We start from the raw sequence: 18,724 nt of genomic DNA, 5'->3' as shown, positions 1-18,724 counted from the left end.
TTCAAAGAAGAGATTATGGGGCTTTTACTCTGGTTGCACCAATTCTCAGCTCCTTTAGGAATAGATCACACTATCCTGGAATGCTGAAATGAGCAACAAGAAAGAGAAACTCATTTTAGCTGTTCTTTTCCAAAGGTATCTTCCAACCCTTCCTCCAACATTGACTCAGACAACTACGGTGAAGTGAATGATTTCATCACCCAGATACCCTCTAAAGTGCAGATACAAGATATTACCACGGAGCTACACTGCCCACTGTGTAATGACTGGTTCCGTGATCCACTGATGCTAAGCTGTGGCCACAACTTCTGCCAGGCTTGTATCCAAAACTTTTGGAAGCAGCAAGCAGAAGAAACATTCTGTCCTGAGTGTAAGATGCTGTGTCAATATAGCAGCTGTACATTTAACCTTGTTCTAGAGAAGCTAGTAGAGAAGATTAAGAAGCTACCCTTACTCAAGGGCCATCCACAGTGCCCAGAGCATGGAGAGAACCTGAAACTGTTCAGTAAGCCAGATGGGAAACTGATATGCTTTCAATGCAAAGATGCTCGGTTGTCTGTGGGACAGTCTAATGAGTTCCTGCAGATCTCTGATGCTGTCCGTTTCTTCACGGTGGGTGAGCTCTGGGCCTTAAGCAATTCCTTAGGAAAGCTGGGAGAAATATTTTTCAGGGTTTCTTCTCTCCTTAGAAAGCTCAGAGTGCTCAGAAAATACAACATATCTTCCAAAGTTCTTTCTCTAGAGTTGCTGATTACAGGAAAGCAATAAAGGAGCTCTGGCCTACTCCCTCAATCAATCAAATATTTACCTAAACCCTGCCATGACAGCCTAGACACTATATAGAATATGGACACGTAAGATATTGCTTTTGTTATAAAAGTCTTAAATTTTACTCAGATTTAAAATGAATCAAACAACAGAAGCAATATAAGATAATCTACTATTGAGAGCTAAATTTTTGTCACATTTGTAATTCACAAATACACAGAATTTCAGAGATTAGAGAAAACTGAAATAGTTAGGGGATACATGATGAAATAAAGCTTAAACTGGGAAATCATTTGAATTTGGATAGGCAGAAGGAAGAAACGAGTGTTTTAAGTGAGAACAATGTAAGTAAAAGCATAGATAGTGGGAACAGCATAACTATAGTAGAAAATGTATAGAGTTCTGTTACCTTCCTCAAACCCCTGTAGTTAGCTGATAAGAGGATAAAACTAAGTTTTCCTGCTGCTTGTAAGGTTCTTCACAATTCTTGGAAAAGGCAGGAACTACAATAAAGGGGAAAGGAGACTTCCACAGCAAGAGCTCGCTTTTTTTTCTCTGCCATCCTGGGGCTTTGGGGGAGATGTCCCTCATGGCCCTTCATCTCCCAAGTCAGCGTGGGTTAATTCTATGTGGTATTCCCAGGAGGAGCTTACCATCCAACAGGGTCAACTGGAGGCAACCCTGAAGGAGCTTCAGTCCCTGAGGAACATGCAGAAAGATGCTATTGCTGCTTACAAGGTGAGGAGCAGGGTAGAAGGGTTATGAGATAGAACTGGAATATACATTCCTTGTAACTTCAGCTATGTTCTATAGGTACCTTCCCACATACTAAATGGCATCTGGGCTATAGATGTAGAAAACAGACACTGCAGGGTGAAAAGAAATATGGCAGTGGAGTAGGTTCCAAATAGTTGATCAACAAAGAGAGCAGACTGACTTTTCCACTAAATATGCTGATCCTTTTGATGATTTAGTCCCTAGATGATTGTTGTAGGGTTTGTGATCTGTCTGATCTTTCCCAATATCTATGGCAAAATAGGAATTTATTTTTAAAAATCCACTAAAGATGGCTCTGTCCAAAGGAATATCTTTATTTTCTTTGGGCTCAAAACCAGGTATCTCTGAACCAAGTTCTCTCAGATTGCTGGCTTTTCTCATCTGATTTGATATTTCCTAACTTCTCCAAAACTAAATAAAACTACTGCTTACACTTTCAACTTCACAGGAGCTCTAGAACAACATTAATGGTTAGAGACTTGGCAAATCAGTTCCTGGGTTGGGAGATAAGTTGGGAGTTCTGTTTCTTCATTAATTATTCTGTGGAGGAGAGTCTTTGGTATTTGGCATAAAGAAGAAATATGTACAGTGAGGGAAAGAAGAAGGATAGATGGAAATAATGATGTCTCGAGAGAATCTTATTCCTATAAGAGTTCCTAGTTCAGCTATTACAGTCAACATTCATTCATTCAACAAATATTGAGTGGGTCAGGCATTATACTAGACACTATACTCCCACTATGACAGGAGATAGATCTTAATGAAATGATCCCGCCAAGAACAATAAAAATGACAACTGTGGTAACTACTGTAAATGAAAATACAAAGTGTATGAGAGCACATAAATGGAGAACCTAATCTAGAAGAATTACAAACTGAGAATTGTAAGGATAAATATTATCCCTAGCCAGGTGAACTGAGCAAGGGGAGTATGAAAGAAATGGCCTGGAGATGTTCTATGCAGAGGAAAGGGCATATGGAAACGTCCTGAGATAGGAAGTTAGTTGCTATATTAAGCAGAGAGAAGGCCAGTTAAGCTGGATCATGGTAGGCAAGATGAGACTGAAGAGGCAGATATGGGGCCAATCATGTAGGCCCTTGTAGATAACGTTAGGAATTTTGAACTTCATCCTGTGAATAATGAAAATCCATTAAAGGACTTAAACAGAACATAGCTTCATCTCATTTTGAAAATATCAGTCTGGTGGCTGTGTGGAGAAGGGATTGGAGAGAGACAATGACAAGGATCATGGTTAGAAGAGGGCTACTGCAGTGATCCCAGAAAATGATGATAGCTTGGACTAGAGAGGCAGTGGAGATAGAAATAAACAGCTTAAGTATATGCTTTGGAAATAAAAATTACCTGCATGTGGTGACTGGTTAGATGTGAGAGGTCAGTGAAGATATTAAATAGTCAGTGGTATATAGGAATCTGGAGCTCAGAAGTTGGTCAAGGCTGAAAAGAAATCAGCAAACAGTCTGTATTTAAAATTGTGAGAGGAGAGGCTATTACCTAGAAACAGAGTGTAGAATGAGAAGGGTAAAGAACTCAGGACAGAATATCAGGTAATCCGATATTTAGAGCTTGGTTACAGGAGACAGAACCAACAAATAAGACTGAGAAATAGTGGTGAAATAGGTAAAAGGAAAACTAGAAATATGTGACCTAGAGGACAGCGAGAGTTAAGACAATTTTAAGAGTGCAATTATAATGACTGACTATAGAATACAAGATGGATAAGAGGAGATGAATATGAGGATTCAATGAGACCCAACAACTGTCGCAACAGGGTCACCTGAGTAAATGAGCATAAAAAGTTTTGGACATGGTGCAATTGCTGGGAATGATAACATCCTCAGTGTGACTGTGAGAATGAGTAGATAAAGGTAAAAATCACTAGAAATGAGGATGAGGAACTGAGAAGCCAAGTTGTCAGGTGGCTCGCCATGAGGATATTAAGGTCACCTAAAAAAAGAGCTGCCAGTGTAGCAGTTATCAATTTCAGTGCTTCAGACATTGCTCATCTCTTGCTTCTTCTATATTATCCTGGCAGCAGGAATGGCATCTCCCCCAGTTCTGATTTCTAGATAAGGACAGTTCTTCCAACCTCTTTATGGACCCAGTCTAACAGCATCACCTGATAGATACTGGTTTGTACTTCTGGATAGGAGGGTATTATCATTCACTTAAAAATATTTGATTAACCCCACAGTCTTATTTAATATGACACTGCTTGCCACCTCAGTATTGCAATAGGAATCTAGAGACTTTTGATTATTTTGTGCTAAACCATTAACCCAGGGGAAAGGACGAGTAAGTCTCCCAAAGTGCTCCTTTTAATATAGTTGAATGTTGATACTCAGCCATTTGTATACATTTTCCTCTTATGGTATTTCCCAAGTTGTGTGAGTGTTGGTGGCGTGGGCCCCATCCCCAAGTGCTAGTTTCGGTAATTACCATGGTGATGATAATGGAGGTTTCTAGGAAAACAAGCTACATCTGCAGCAACACATCTCCTTGGAGTTTCTAAAGCTGCATCAGTTCCTGCACAGCAAAGAAAAGGACATTTTAAATGAGCTCCGAGAAGAAGGGAAAGCACTGAATGAGGAGATGGAGCTGAATCTGAGCCACATTCAGGAACAGTGTCTCCTAGCCAAGGAGATGTTGGTGAGCATCCAGGCACGGATGGAACAGCAGAACTCCTTCGACTTTCTCAAAGTGAGACTCCATACCAACATGATTATGGGTACAAAAGAGGGGGAAAGAGGGTTGGAAAAGGTGTAGAAGCAGGTTTTCCCCTCTAGGAGAGGAAAAAAACCTGCTGTAGTGCTTTCAAGATTCTCTGGGAGGAAAGCAGGAGGCAACTTTTGCCTTATACTCAGTTGAAAGCTTTACTTTCACACTCCTAGGAAAGAAGATAAAATGCCATTAAAATTAGTATGTTTTAGTATTTCTCCATAAAGAAACCTGAAGCTTTATTTCTCAAAATAAGAATGTTGCTGCCTAAGTTGTATCTTTCCTGGCTTTCAGCAATCACAAATTGACCTGTTTGAAAAGCTGTTTGCCAATCTTTGCCACCTGACGCTTTACCTCTAAAGTAGTATTGGTTACCTCCTCAGCACTCAGAAGCTTAATTTGCCAGAGTAAGGAAACGTGGCCTTGAGGCTGGAAAACCTATTGTGTTTTTCTCCTGATACTATGTGGCAGTATAGGTAAAAAATAACTTAACCTTAATTTCTTTCTTGTTCCCTGTAAAAGAGAACTCTAGAAAATCAGCAAAGTAAGCCAGTTTATCCTGGGATAGATGAAGGATACAGATAAGAAAAGGCATATGGAAGATGAGAGCGAGGAATTGGTGGTGATGGGATGGGGACTATCTTCACACGATCGCAGTACTGACAATCAAATTCTGGTGATGGTCAGTATCACCAGAGAAATTTCTGGAGCTGATGAACAGGCATCTAACCTTTCTATTTCTCCTTTCCTCTTCTAGGACATAACATCTCTCTTGGATAGGTAAGTGTTTCCCTGTGGTATTAATACCCTTCCTTTAGTCCTTGGAGAATGTCTAAGAATAAACGGTTTATGTCTCCTGCAGCTTGGAGCAAGGAATGAAGGTGCTGACATCTAGAGAGCTTATCTCCAGAAAGCTGAACCTAGGCCTGTACAAAGGTCCCATCCAGTACATGATATGGAGGGAAATGCAGCCTACTCTCTCTCCAGGTACTAGTGGGTAATAGCTATTGGCTCCTGGGGCTCCTAATTTATGTTTCATTTGTGGGACCTCTTCTGTGGACCTAATTAGTACTGTAGACAGGAGGAGGAGTGAAGTTTAGCCAAAATAAGGCTAGTTGGTATGACTAAATTTCTTCTTGTACTGTGACCTATGAATTTACAACATTTTACTGGTAAACAGAGTCTGATGTCAGAATTACTTCTTGGCCTATGATTTTGTTTGATTATTCTATCAAATGTGGCAACCAATACTTTAACCTGTTTTTTCTGAAACAGATAAGGCCCTGGAGCTTTCTCGCCCTGGAGGAAGAGGTTACTATACATACTTTTTGTATATAATAGGGTCTTTACAGTTCCTCTTGCGCTTGGTGTTCATAACAGAGTATAACATCTTAGGAGATTGTTTAGAGATCTTAAGCGCTTCAAAAGGAAAACCAATAATTTCACTAGATGTGCGTAATAAGAACACTAAGCTTTTGTCATCCTGCAGATACCAAAAGACTGAGCAGGACAAAAAAACACAAATGGCATTTCAAGAACATAAAATAAAATTCTAAATAAAAATCATTACAGAAATAAAGCTCTAGTTAAAGCTTTTTATAGACTTCCTATAGACTCAGTATTATTGTCTGTAGTTACTGATTTAATGAAAATCACAAGTCTATCCTTTTAATTCTTTCAGATAATTGATATTGAAAAAATCAGTTTACTGAGGTATAATTAACATAATAAAATTCACCAACTTTAACGTACAATTTGATGAATCTGACAAACATATACACTTATGTAAACATCTTCAAAATCAAGATACAGAAAATTTCTGTCATCCCAAAATGTTCCTGTACACCCCTTTGCAGTCAGTCATTTTCCTTCTGTTTTCAGCCCCTGACATACACTGATCTACTTCCCTGGTTTGTATAATTAATATCTTACATTTAGTGTGATACATTTTTTATAGTTAATGAACCAATACTAATACACTATTATTAACTAAAATACATAGTTTCTTTAGATTTCCTTAGTTTTTACCTAATGTCATTTTTCTGTTCCAGGATCCCATCTAAGGTACCACATTACATTTAGTTGTCATGTTTCTTTAAGCTCTTCCTGGCTGTGACAATTTCTCAGACTTTCCTTGTTTTTTGATGACTTTGACACATTTGAAGAGTACAGGTCTCCTATATTTGGTAGGATGCTATATTACTGCAATTTGTCTGATATTTTCCTCATGATAAGACCAAGGTTCTGAGTTATTGGAAGACTACAGGGTTAAAGTGCCATTTTCATCACATTATATCAAGCATACATACTGTCAACATGATTTATGACTGTTGATGTTCACTTTAATCACCTAACTGAAGTAGTGTTTGTCAGGTTTCTTCACAGTAAAGCTGCTCTCTCCCACCCTCCCTTTTCCATACTGTATACTTTGGAAGCAAGTTACTACCTGTGCGGGGAGAGGGGAAGGCACAGCTCAGTGGTAGGGTGCCTGCTTAGCATGCACGAGGTCTTAGGTTCAATCCCTAGTACCTTCATTAAAACAAATACATAAACCTAATTACCTCTCCTCAAAAAATTGTTTTTAAAAAGTTACTATGTGCAGTCCACACTTAAGGAGTGGGTAATTATGCTCGCTTCTCCTTAAGGGTGGAGTACATCTCAAAAATTATTTGGAATTCTGCATGGGAGATCTGAGCCTTCTGGATGGTAAATTTTTATTGGATGTCAAACATGATCAATTTTACATTGTTATTTGCTGAATTTTGTTGTAATCCTTTAAGCTCTATAGACTTAATTTGGCATTTAGTGAAGTTATTTGAAATAACTTTGTTCCTTTTGATAGTTTAAGTTTTGTTAAGCCTTTAAGCTTTGTTAGAGTGGTTCAAAAGCAGCCTTTAAACTAGGGCTAACTTTGCCCATTTTTGAAGGTATTACCCTTCTGAGTACTCTGTCTGATGTTCCACATACTGTAACATTTTCCCATTCTGACTGGCAGGATTGAAAACTATTCCCAGTTTTGTGTGAGCTCTAGAAATGGTTCAGTTTACTGCTTTCTCTGGACTTAACAGGTTTCACTGCACACATGTGGCAATACTCAGCCACAGACTTGAGAGAACCTGTTTGTAGATGTTTGGAAGTCTCTGTGTAGCTCCCTCCTCTGTTACTCTATTGTGCAAATTCTAGCTGTCTCAGGATCACAATAGTTTTCTTCCTGTACACTCTGCCCTGTAAAATCAAACTTCACTTCTAGCAATCTGACTTTTTCTTTATTTTTGCTGTAACTTTACATCTAAAAAAATCAAATGGAATTTATTTAATATATGGCTATTGTATTTATAATGTAACTGTGGTCAAACCTTGGTAAAATATAATTCATACTTCTTATTTCTAGGCCTCTGCTTATTGTGTAGGTTAATATTTTCTCATTTCCTGCCTTACAAATGAGGCAGTTGCCTTAGTGCAGGGGCTGGTACTTTTTCTGTAAAGGGTCAGATAGTAAATACTTTAAGCTTTGTGAGCTGTTTGGTTTTTGCTGAATCTATTTAACTTTGCCATTCCAGTGAAAAAGCAACTCTAGAAAATATGTAAACGAATGGCCATTCATATATTTCAATCAAACTTTATACAAAACAGGCCTGCTGATTGTAGTCTTATCAATTCCAGTGTAGGGAATCATTTAAACTAAAATAATTTTAACATATTTCCTTTAGTTTTGTGTGTATCAGTAAAATATCACCAAAGTTCACTCATTCATTCAACATACTCTTATAAGTGCCTACTACATACTAAGCATTAAGTAGGACTCCAAGGATATAGAAATAAAAGACAGTTTCTGCTCTACAGGAGAGGCTAGAAGACCAAGTTAGAGTCCGTAGCAACCCTCTAGGTGAAAAGAATGAGAAAGAAAAATAAAGAATAGATTCCAGAGACAGAATTCCAGGAGCTGAAATGTACAGGACAGTAACTGAGAGTAAGGGATAGAGAAAGGTGATGTCAAGGATGGAAATATAGGAGATGCAGATTTTGGAGGGGGTTGATGAACTAGTTCAGTTTTGGTCATGTTGTGCTGACCTACAGGACAACTAAGTGAATATATTCAAATGGGTGATTATTCTAACTGGAGCTTAGGGGAGAGGTCAGGACTGTAATAATCAGTATGAAGTGGGGGTAGCTGAAGCTATTGATGTAAATGGGATTTCCTAAGGAAAGTGAGAACATACAGTCAAGTAGAGAGCATGTTATAAAGAATGCCAACAGATAAATGAAACCCCAATTGGGGCAATGAAACCCCAAAAGGGCTTGAGGAATTCTGGCAAGAGAAATAAGAGGAAAACCAGGAAATGAAGTTGACATGGTATCTAAGGAAAAAGAGTGTCAAGGAGAAAGGAGTAGTCGTTCATGTCAAATGCAAAGATCAATTTAGAAAATGACTGGAAAAAAGATGTTTTTAACAATAATTGGTGACTTTCACAAGGGCAATTTCAAGAGTGGAATGAGTAGAAATTATTCTGTGTAAGGGTTCCATAGTAATTTGGAATGAGGCAGTGGTGAAGTGAGTAGATCATCCATTTGAGAACTTTCACTAAGAAGGGAAGATGTATGTGTGGAAGCAGAGACAAAAGAGGACTTTTAAAAACATATGGAAGGGAAGCAGCCTGTAGAAAGGCAGAAATCAACAGTATAAGAAAGGGAAAAAATGGTGGAAGTAGTAAAGAGTGAGATCTACAACAAAGAAAGGTATTGACTTTCCTCAGTTTCCTCTGAAAATGGAGAGGAGATAAAGATGGTAGAGGCAAACAATTTTATCAAATGGGGTTTGCAGTATGAGTGGGATGAATGGAGGGATTCCTATAAGATGTACTGTAGTTTCTCTGTGAAATAGCAGATGAAGTTTTCTGCCTGGGAGTGAGGAGGTAAGTGGTGGAATAGAGATTTGAGGAGCTGAAGGTTTGAAATTGCTGTTGTAAGGAACTGGAGAGGATTTGATTTGGAAAATAGAGGAGTTCTGGGCAGTGCTGATGGTAAAGAATAGAGTGGAAATAATGAATTTATAGTGGTTTCTGTATGCACAATTCTGTGATTTTTTTCCCCCAAGCAGTGGCCAGGAATTGGGATGTTAATTTGAATAGCTGAATAGACCAAGGTTGGAGAGTTGCATGGCAGACACTACAAGGATAGAAACATAAGAGGATAAAAGGTTAAGGTTATTGGCAACAAAACTGTCAATGTTAAACTGTTTAGGGAAGGATTTTAAGCCAAGAAGCAGATAGATTAGGATAATAAAGAGAAATCAGGTACTAGAGATGTTAATAAAGTCAAGCAATGGTTATAGGGGGAGATGAAAGTGAGAAAGCTCAAAAAATAAAGAGTATGGCATATCTGAGTTGAAGATATTAGAGAATGAATAGCTCTTGATGGCTATGAGATCCAGAATATGGTCATTGAAATGGACAGCTGAAATGTCAAAGTCACTAGTAGTAAAGTCAAGGACCTGCAAGAATGGAAGAATAGCTATATCCAAAAGAAAGTAAGTAAGATGACTTGAGATAATGGGCTAGACTTGGGGTACATGAGTAAGTTAACCCAAAGTGCAGGGGGTGTAATCGGGAAGTTGTACATAACAGCATTGAATAGAGATAGAGGGTAATATGAAATGGAATGACAAGAACCTCAGATGAAGAGTGATTTCTTACATGAGGATGAGGAATAGAGTATAGATCTGGAAGTGGCAGTGGTGGTTACTGAATCTCTGGCATCTGAATTTAGAAAATGAATAGTCTTATGAATTTTTGGAGGCTTTTTTTAAAGTTTGTTTTTTGGAAGAACCAGCTGGGTTTATGTTAAATTAAGGAAGTAATCGGAGAATTCTGTAAACTGAGGATGCAGGAGAGTTCATTAGGGAGGTAGTTCCAAAGGGCAGAGTGGAAAGGGTTGGATGGGAACAGTGCGAGGATGGGTGAAGGCAGAAGAAGTAAAGAACAGAATAATGGGATAAGAGTACAGCACAGAATAAATCATTAGAGGAGTCTACATTCTGGGCATTGGCCAAGGATAACAGGAGTATGAGGCATGGTGAAATTAGCTGGTGTCAAGTTTTCAAATTGAACTCTAATTCAAGTTCATTTATTTTTTTAACAAATACTTATGTGAACACCTAGGAACAGTCCAAATTTTGAAGGTATATGGGGAAACAAAACAGATAAAGTTCCTGCCCTTCCAGAGATTACATTCTCATGGAAGAGACAGGCAATGAACAAGAAAATAATTTCACAAAGTGATAACCATTGTGAAGAAAATGAAACATGGTATACTCAATAAATAATTATTCATAAGAGAAGATAAAGCAGGATAAGAGTGCAAAGAGTGATAGATGAACATGCTATTTTAGATAGAATAGCCAGAGAAAAACTCTCTGAGGAGACAGCTCCCCTCCCACTACATTTTATTTGGAAATTTCTAAACATAATGAAAAGTTTAAATAATTTTACAATGAGTACTCCTATACCTACCTAAATTCTATCATTAATATTTTATTGAACCTGCCTGAACAAAGGCCTGAATAATGTAAAGGAGTGAATCATATGGGGACAAGGAAAAAAACTATAAAGTCACTGAAATAGGAATGAACTTGGTATGTTCAAGGAACAGCCAAAAGGTAAAAGTGTTTAGATCAAAGAAAACGAGGGGGTGAGTGATGGGAGATGAGGTCAGAGAGGTGGGTAAATCATGTAGGTCTCATTTCCTCTGTAAGGAATCTGGATTTTATGGATTTTATCCAGGTGATGGGAGAAATACGAGTATTCTGAGTAGGAAAACTAGATGATCTCATTCCTGTTATGGACAGAAAAGGTTGCAGGCAGGCAAGAGTGGAAACAGAACAGTTAAAAAGCTATTGCAGTAGTTCCAAGCCAGTGGTATTTTGGAAGTTATCTGTCTCTACATTCTGAGTAGGCTCAGAATATATTTTAAAGGTGGATTTGACAGAACTTACGGTTGGACTGAATATGGCATAAGAAGAAAAGAGAGGATGCAAAGCTGACTCCTAGGAATCTTCAGAGCCAGGACCAGCTCAGCTACCTGAAGGTGTCAGAAACTTGGTGATGAGAGCAGACTGGGGTTCTAAAAAGGTTAGCAGGACTTCCTTATGATACCTCTAAAAAAATTCTAGTTCTCACATTGGAAAGAGTAACAACCCAAGGTGGATGAGGATTTGTGTAAGAGATAAGATTCAGCCTATATGGGAAAATTTCAGGATTCTTCAAAGTCTCCTGTGGGAATGAAAAAATCCTTGGGATTATGGGAAAGACTCAGGCTTTTCTGAGAAGAGAGAGATGGATTGGACTGATCTTGTTTCCAAGGATAAATAAATCCATTAACAACAAAAGTATTCATATATCTTATCTGTGTCCATGATGTGAACATACATAGTTATTGTCTTTCCTTCATCAAAATTTGTGCCAAGGTTCTATTATCTCACGCCAGAATTTGAGTCACCTTCTTGCTGGTATGCTTTCAACCTCTCTTCATTTAGAAATTTGTCTTTATACTACTGCCCATTGATTTGTCTAAACCAATACTTGTCAAATTATGTTTGGTGAAGGACTAGTTTTTAAAATCTCAACCTGCCATGGACTGATACATTTATAAAAGACAATATATATTAATTACTTGAAAAAGTGGAATTTAAAAATCAAAGACTAAAAAGTATAAGCCCAGTCTTTTAACCAAATCAACTGACATAAATTACTCTGTCAGATATCTATGAAAGAGTTTCCTTTCAGTTTTTGTACTATCTTGTCCCAGACTTGTAATTACACAGTTTGTGAACCACACTGTGATTATCAGTGGCATTAATCATTTCAGGCCTTAAAAGTCCCATTGTCTGTTAAACCAAATATAAACTGTGGTGGTGGGGTAATGAAATTTTCATCACATTGAGATTGCAATGCTCATGGAATCACAGGGTGAATGCATACAATGTAGTTGGGAAAACAGGTCTGGAGAGCTCAGGAAAGAGCCCTGGGATCATCATGGTTGAGCTTCATCAGTCTGTAAGTGGTCACTGACAAAATGAGTTTTGGTAAGTGGACTGGGGGAAGATACCTAGAGATAGAAGGGTGCCAACACTGAAAGAACCAGTCATTAGGAAGGAAAGGAGGAAAGAGAGAGGGAAAGAGCGAAGGAGGAAGGGAGAAGGGAGAAGGGAAGGAAAGCAGGACATATGGGCCTGGGAGATGTGAGACGCCCCAGAGAGGGGAGAGGCTAGGAACACAGCATGCTGAAGGTTGGCCAGGGGAGGGCTGTGCAGCTGCGTGACCCACCACACTTACATGCCATCAGTGATAGGAGAATATCCTGGCATTACTCCTGCTTCCAGAGCACAATGAGGCCCCTCAGCTACCACTCTTCCCCCTTACATGTTTAGGAAGTTGAAAGACATGCAAGCTACTGTTTTTAACCCATTCTTTTTTCTGTCTCTGTTTACCCAAAACATATTGATACATCTCATAGATGTTGCATCAAAATTGACATACTTATCGTCCTTATAAAGCTTTCCTAGGACACACTTACCTAATCTTTACCCTTTCAAGATTTGTATTTTCTTATATTTATGAGTACAGATTTATGTTATTTGTATTTTTTACTAGAGCATAAATTGCTTTAGAGTACAGTCTGATTTTTACCACAAATATAAAAATGTCTAGAATATAATCACATGGATATCAAAACAATAAAACGTATAAAAGTAATTCCCTGCCTAAGAGTATATGTATATGGGGAGATAAAGCACTGGTGTCTATGTAAATACTGTCTATGGGAACCAACATTCACTCCTTTTACCCTACACCCTGCTTTCTCTTCTTTTCTTACCAGGACTATCTCCTTTAACCCTGGACCCTAAAACTGCTCACCCAAATCTGGTGCTCTCCAAAAGCCGAACCAGTGTATGGCATGGTGACATTAAGCAGGTAATGCCCGATGATCCAGAGAGGTTTGACTCAAGTGTGGCTGTGCTGGGCTCAAAAGGCTTCACATCTGGAAAGTGGTACTGGGAAGTAGAAGTAGCAAAGAAGACAAAATGGACAGTTGGAGTCGTCCGAGAATCCATCATCCGGAAAGGCAGCTGTCCTCTAACTCCTGAGCAAGGATTCTGGCTTTTAAGACTGAGGAACCAAACTGATCTAAAGGCTCTGGATTTGCCTTCTTGCAGTCTGAAACTGACTAACAACCTCAACAAAGTGGGCATATACCTGGATTATGAGGGAGGGCAAGTGTCCTTCTACAATGCTAAAACTATGACCCACATTTACACTTTCAGCAACATTTTCATGGAGAAACTTTATCCCTACTTCTGTCCTTGCCTTAATGACGGTGGAGAGAATAAAGAACCATTGCGTATCTTACATCCACAGTAATCTGTCATACTATTGTATAAATTCAGAGCGTTATTAAAGAGGCATTGAAATAGTTTACCAGTCTCACTGATTTCTTTTCCCAATTTATGGGGAACTCTCGAATGATGAAAAGAGGATTCACGAATTGAATTCCATTCTCAGAGTTCCAAGTGGATTTCACTGGAGCTTTTCAAGATGTAGTTCTAATTTGCTGGGGTCTACTATGACACAGGGGCCACTCTCATGAGTGTGACCATCATTCCATTGCTACTGGAGCAAATTGTAACTTGAATTTTCGATGCTCACGAATCCTTTTCAAACATGTTCAGAAATTCTATCATCCTGTCTATATTCTCCAGCATAGTGACTCTCAATAGATTAATTTTTAGATATGTATTCATCTTCCTATTTAATTATCTTTAATATAAATTTTGTAACACATTTCTTTTCTGTAACTTGTTACTGTAATTTTAAAAAACTGTTCCAGAGATTTAAAGAACAAAATAGGAAATGGTCTAGGCTTGTTTATAGTTTTATCTTGAATTCTCTCAAGATACTTTTTAGTCCAGTAAATCTCTGACTCTTTCTCAGTCCCTTTTTCTTGCTTTACCTATCTATGGGGCACTTGCTTTTCTGTATTCAAATACATTTATGTATTTTATCCACTTTTGACTATGTCCTTTAAATCATTCCTGCCTGTAATTTAAATATCAGTATATTTCATCTTGTCCTCTCCAATATACTCATCCTCCAACTTGTTCCTTCTAAGTCTCAAGTTCTTAGGATTATTGATCTCAGCAGTACCCCTTGATAAACCATCCCTATTTCCTTTCCCTGGAAGTCCCATCTATCTGGGTTTTAGTCTCTCTATCTGACAGTTTTTTTGGGGGGAGGGGGTAGTATTTAGGACCTGCAGCATGGCCCTCTAAATTACAATTAGCACAGCACTTTTGGCAGGGTAAAAGCCCCCTATCCTATCTGTCATAATGAGAAGGAATGTACACACTACAGGTAATATTCATGTAGTGTTGGCATATATAATATACATACATTTATAGCTACTGATGGGTAAATAGTCACAATATGTTATGGCTACATTTAAGAAAATCCTTAAAAAAATTAATTCACTTCAAGCAGAGTGTAATGAGGACCTGTTTTGTGCCTGGAACCTTGTTAAATGATCTGAAGGATATAAAACAAGTATAAAAAGAAAAAATTGTTCCTCTCAAGAGGTTTAAAATAAATTCAAATCACCTAAAATCAATTAAATAAGAATTTCTAGCAAGTGGGGCCCAGGCATTTGCAGTTTCTAAAAACTCTCTAATGTGTGGCTAGGGCAGAGAACCACCGAACTAAAGGAGCATGATTTCTCTTTTTTTAATCTTAAAAAAATTAAACTTAGAGAAGAACTGCATATTTGTATGATAAACTCCCATATACTCTCTACCTAGATTACCAATTATTAAAATTTTGTCACATTTTCTTAGTCTCTCTCCCCACATCCACCCCATATGATTTTGTGTGTGTGTATAATTACTACTAATGTTATTTTTGCTGAACTGCTTGAGATTAAGTTGCAGGCATTATGATCCTTATTCCCAAATACATCAGCAAGCATCTTCTAAGAACCAAGGTATTCTTTTACATAATCACAGAACTAAATTATCAAATTCAGAATTTAACACCAACACAATAGTACTTACTAGCTAATAACATTTTATCTTGAATTATATATATAACTAGTTCATATTAAATAAGTAAATACTTGTAATGGTAGGGTTTTAGGCACTGTAGTACAGAATTTCAAGTAATATGATAAAGAGTTTGGGGGATAGAAGAAGAGGACCTAGTTAAGTCATACAGAATTCTAGATAAATGATATCTAAAGTCTGTCCTTGGGGACAGACAAGTGCTGTAGAGATCACAAAAAGAGGAGGTCAATCTTCACCAGAATAGGAAGAGAAAATTCTAAGGAAAAGATGTGATTAAGTTAGACGTAGTGAGAGATGAGTAGGAATGAATATAAATTTGGAAAATATACTTCTTAAAAATGATGTTTTGTGGTGATGGTTGCATAGCATATTAATATAATAGAAATGAGTGAACTCTAAACTTATAATGGGAAAATTTTATGAGATGTAAATTGTACCACAATAAAATTGTTTTTTAAAAAAGGAAAAGAAAAAAATGAATGTTTTATTCAGATCACCAGGGGAATTAGGACAGGCCACAAGTGTGTACATATTTTCCACTATCTGTAGGAGTCCACCTTAATACTTTCTCTGACATACTACCTCAGCTCTCCAGCATTTATTTTAACGTAGATGACACAAGTTTATTTCCTCACAGTTTTCCCAGATAATTGGTTATTCTATATCAAATGATTTGAACAATCTGTCTACTTAGAACTTAGATTATAATTAAAGGCAGGAATCCTTCTAATGAGTATGAATTATAAAACACCAGTATGGGACTTCCCTGCTAGAAATAGGCTCTGAATAGTATTCACTAAGAAGCGTGATCAGGGCTATCTTATATACTATTTTCTCTCAGACCACAGGAGATGAGGCAAATAGTGACAACAACAACAGAAATCCTTGTATGAAGTAGAGGATAAAGAGGCCCCAATTGTGTATTGGAATTCACTGAGGTGAGAACCTCAAAGGAGAAAGCCTTGTAAAACACATACAGAAGAGTGTATGTAATGCATATGTACGGTTTAGGCAATAACACACACAAAAATTCATTAATTGACTGTCTAGCTTTGGAAATAGAACAGAATCAATACACTTGAAGGCCTCCTACTACCTCTCTCAGCCCTGAGGTAATCACTCTTCTACATTTTGTATATTTGATTTTTTCCTTTTTGCAAATAATTCATGGATGTATCTTTCTAACAAATGTACTGTTCAGTTTTTTCCATTCTACATATATAAGTATTCCTGAAAAGTATGGCTTCATCATGACTATTCTTTGAACTTTAAATGAGTGGAATCATGTATGTCTTCCTTAGCTTTTTAAAAATTCAAACTTATGTTATATTCCAGTGTATGAAAATCCAATAATTTAAATATCCAAACTACTGTTAATAGGTAAGAAGTTGTTTCTAGTCACTATTTTTTTCAGTTGTTGCTGTTGCTGTTGCTATTAGCAACAGTGTTGTCATAAACATTATTGTACATGTGTACCTGTAAATGGGAGCAAGAGTTTCTCTAGGTTTATATCTAATAAGTGCTGGTTCATATGGTATGCACATCTTCGAGTAATGATGAATTGTTGATCAAAGCGATTGTGCCGATTTACACTGCCACCAGCAGTGGGAGTGCCAATTCAATCTTTATCAGTAAGGTGAGTGCATAATGGTATCTCTTAGTTTTAGTTTGCATTCCCCTAATTACCTCTGTGGTTGAGCATCTTTTTATAAGTATCTTGGCCATTTAAATTTCCTCTTCTGCAAAATGCCTATATAGGTGTTTGCCCATTTTGCGTCATATTGTGTCTCTTATTGATTCATAGGGTTATTTATATGTTCTAGATACCAATTCTTTGTTGGTTATTTGCACTGCAAAATATCTTCTCCTACTATTTCCAAAAAATCTTTCTCAGAGGCCAGAGATACTCTCCTGTGTTCTAGTCTATGTTTTAAAGTTTTGCCTTTCATATTCAAGCGCTTAATTGTTCAATCAACTAGAAAAACAAGTGTACATTTGCATGTACCTAACAACATAATTTCACTATACATAAATAAAAAATTAACAAGAAGGAATTGAAAAACCCACAAATAAAGTAGATTTTTACCATGCCTCTCTCAGTAATGGATAGAATAAGACAATATGATTAACAAACTTGACTCAATGAACATATGTAGAACAACGTACCCGACAAACAAGAATATCCAACAGCTGCAGGACATTCTTTACAAACACACATGGAACACTGATCACATACTTCAGTCAAAAAGAAAATTTCAACAAATTTTAAAGGATTATAATCACACAATCCATATTCTTTGATATTAATGCATTTAAACCAGAAACCAATAAAAACAAGACAACTAAATAATCACATGAATTTGGAAATTTAAAAAATATTTTAAATAATCCATAAATCAAGAAACTCAGTTGGAAATCTGAACATATTTTGAATTGAATGGTAACAGAAAAAGTGACATCTTTAACTGGCAAACAGTTTAAAGAAAATTTGCAGCCTTATATGCACATATTAGAAAAACAAAGGATGAAAATAAGCCATCTCTTTCAAGAAATGAAAAAAAGTACAGCAATTGAAAGCTAGAAAAGTAGGAAATTATAAGAGCAGAAATTAATGATATAGAAAAGAAATGTATGAGAGTATCAACAGTGTCAGAAGTGTCTGAAAGGCTAATAAAAATGACAAACCTTTGGTAAGACTAAGAAATAAGAAAGCACAAGTAATTAATGTCAGAAATGAAAAAGGAACCATTGCTACAGAACTACAAACATTCATAAATATTATAAAAGATTTTATGGTCAACTTTATATCAATATTTTTGAAATTTTAGATTAAATCGACTCAACACCAGAGAAATATAGCTTTTCTGTAAGGGGGTTTAGGGGTGAAACTGCAAAAAATATATATATATAATTTGACCACTGGTGATATATGACTATATTAAAGAATTACTATTTTTTAAGTGTGATAACGATGTTGTGTTATGTTTTTAAGAAGACTTCACCTTTTAGAGTCCAACTGACACATTTATAGATGAAATGATAAAACGGGTTTTGCTTCAAAATAATAACAAAGAACAATAACTTTAATACTCAGGGTTTAAAACTTACAAGCACAACAGACCTTCCTCCTCCGCCATAACAGGTAAATCTGAGAGGCTTCTCCACAATCCCAAGAGCCGCTCACCACAGACTAGTATCGACGGAACCTTCTTCCTTGTGCCTCAGGCTTTTCCCGCCCATTACTCTGAGAACCAATCATGGAGTGTGGCTTCGGACCTGGGGCCAATCAGCGATCTCGACTCTCGGCCCCCCTCCCCCACATCCTCCCTTGTGAG

At 37.2% G+C, this 18,724-nt stretch overlaps 1 protein-coding gene across 9 annotated transcripts in view; it reads left to right on the top strand.

The window, feature by feature from the left end:
- The window catches only part of TRIM69 (tripartite motif containing 69), a 36,559-nt gene extending 22,806 nt beyond the window's left edge, over positions 1–13,753 (top strand). For 4 of the 9 annotated variants that reach the window (XM_072962525.1, XM_072962528.1, XM_072962529.1 and 1 more), the window contains 6 exons: positions 136–612; positions 1,411–1,506; positions 4,031–4,264; positions 5,040–5,062; positions 5,145–5,269; positions 13,157–13,753. In XM_072962525.1, coding sequence (XP_072818626.1) covers positions 136–612; positions 1,411–1,506; positions 4,031–4,264; positions 5,040–5,062; positions 5,145–5,269; positions 13,157–13,698 — 1,497 coding nt within the window. In that variant the 3' untranslated portion in view covers positions 13,699–13,753. Of the gene's footprint in view, positions 1–135; positions 613–1,410; positions 1,507–4,030; positions 4,265–5,039; positions 5,063–5,144; positions 5,270–13,156 lie in introns of those variants that run through there. The other 5 variants (XM_072962530.1, XM_072962531.1, XM_072962526.1 and 2 more) reach the window with 4 other exon arrangements.
- The last annotated feature ends 4,971 nt before the right edge of the window (positions 13,754–18,724 follow it).

This window comes from Vicugna pacos, chromosome 6 (genome assembly GCF_048564905.1).
Source record: "Vicugna pacos chromosome 6, VicPac4, whole genome shotgun sequence".
Taxonomy (NCBI): Eukaryota; Metazoa; Chordata; class Mammalia; order Artiodactyla; family Camelidae; genus Vicugna; species Vicugna pacos.
Note: the sequence above shows the minus strand (reverse complement) of the source record. Positions and strands in the feature narration are given on the sequence as shown.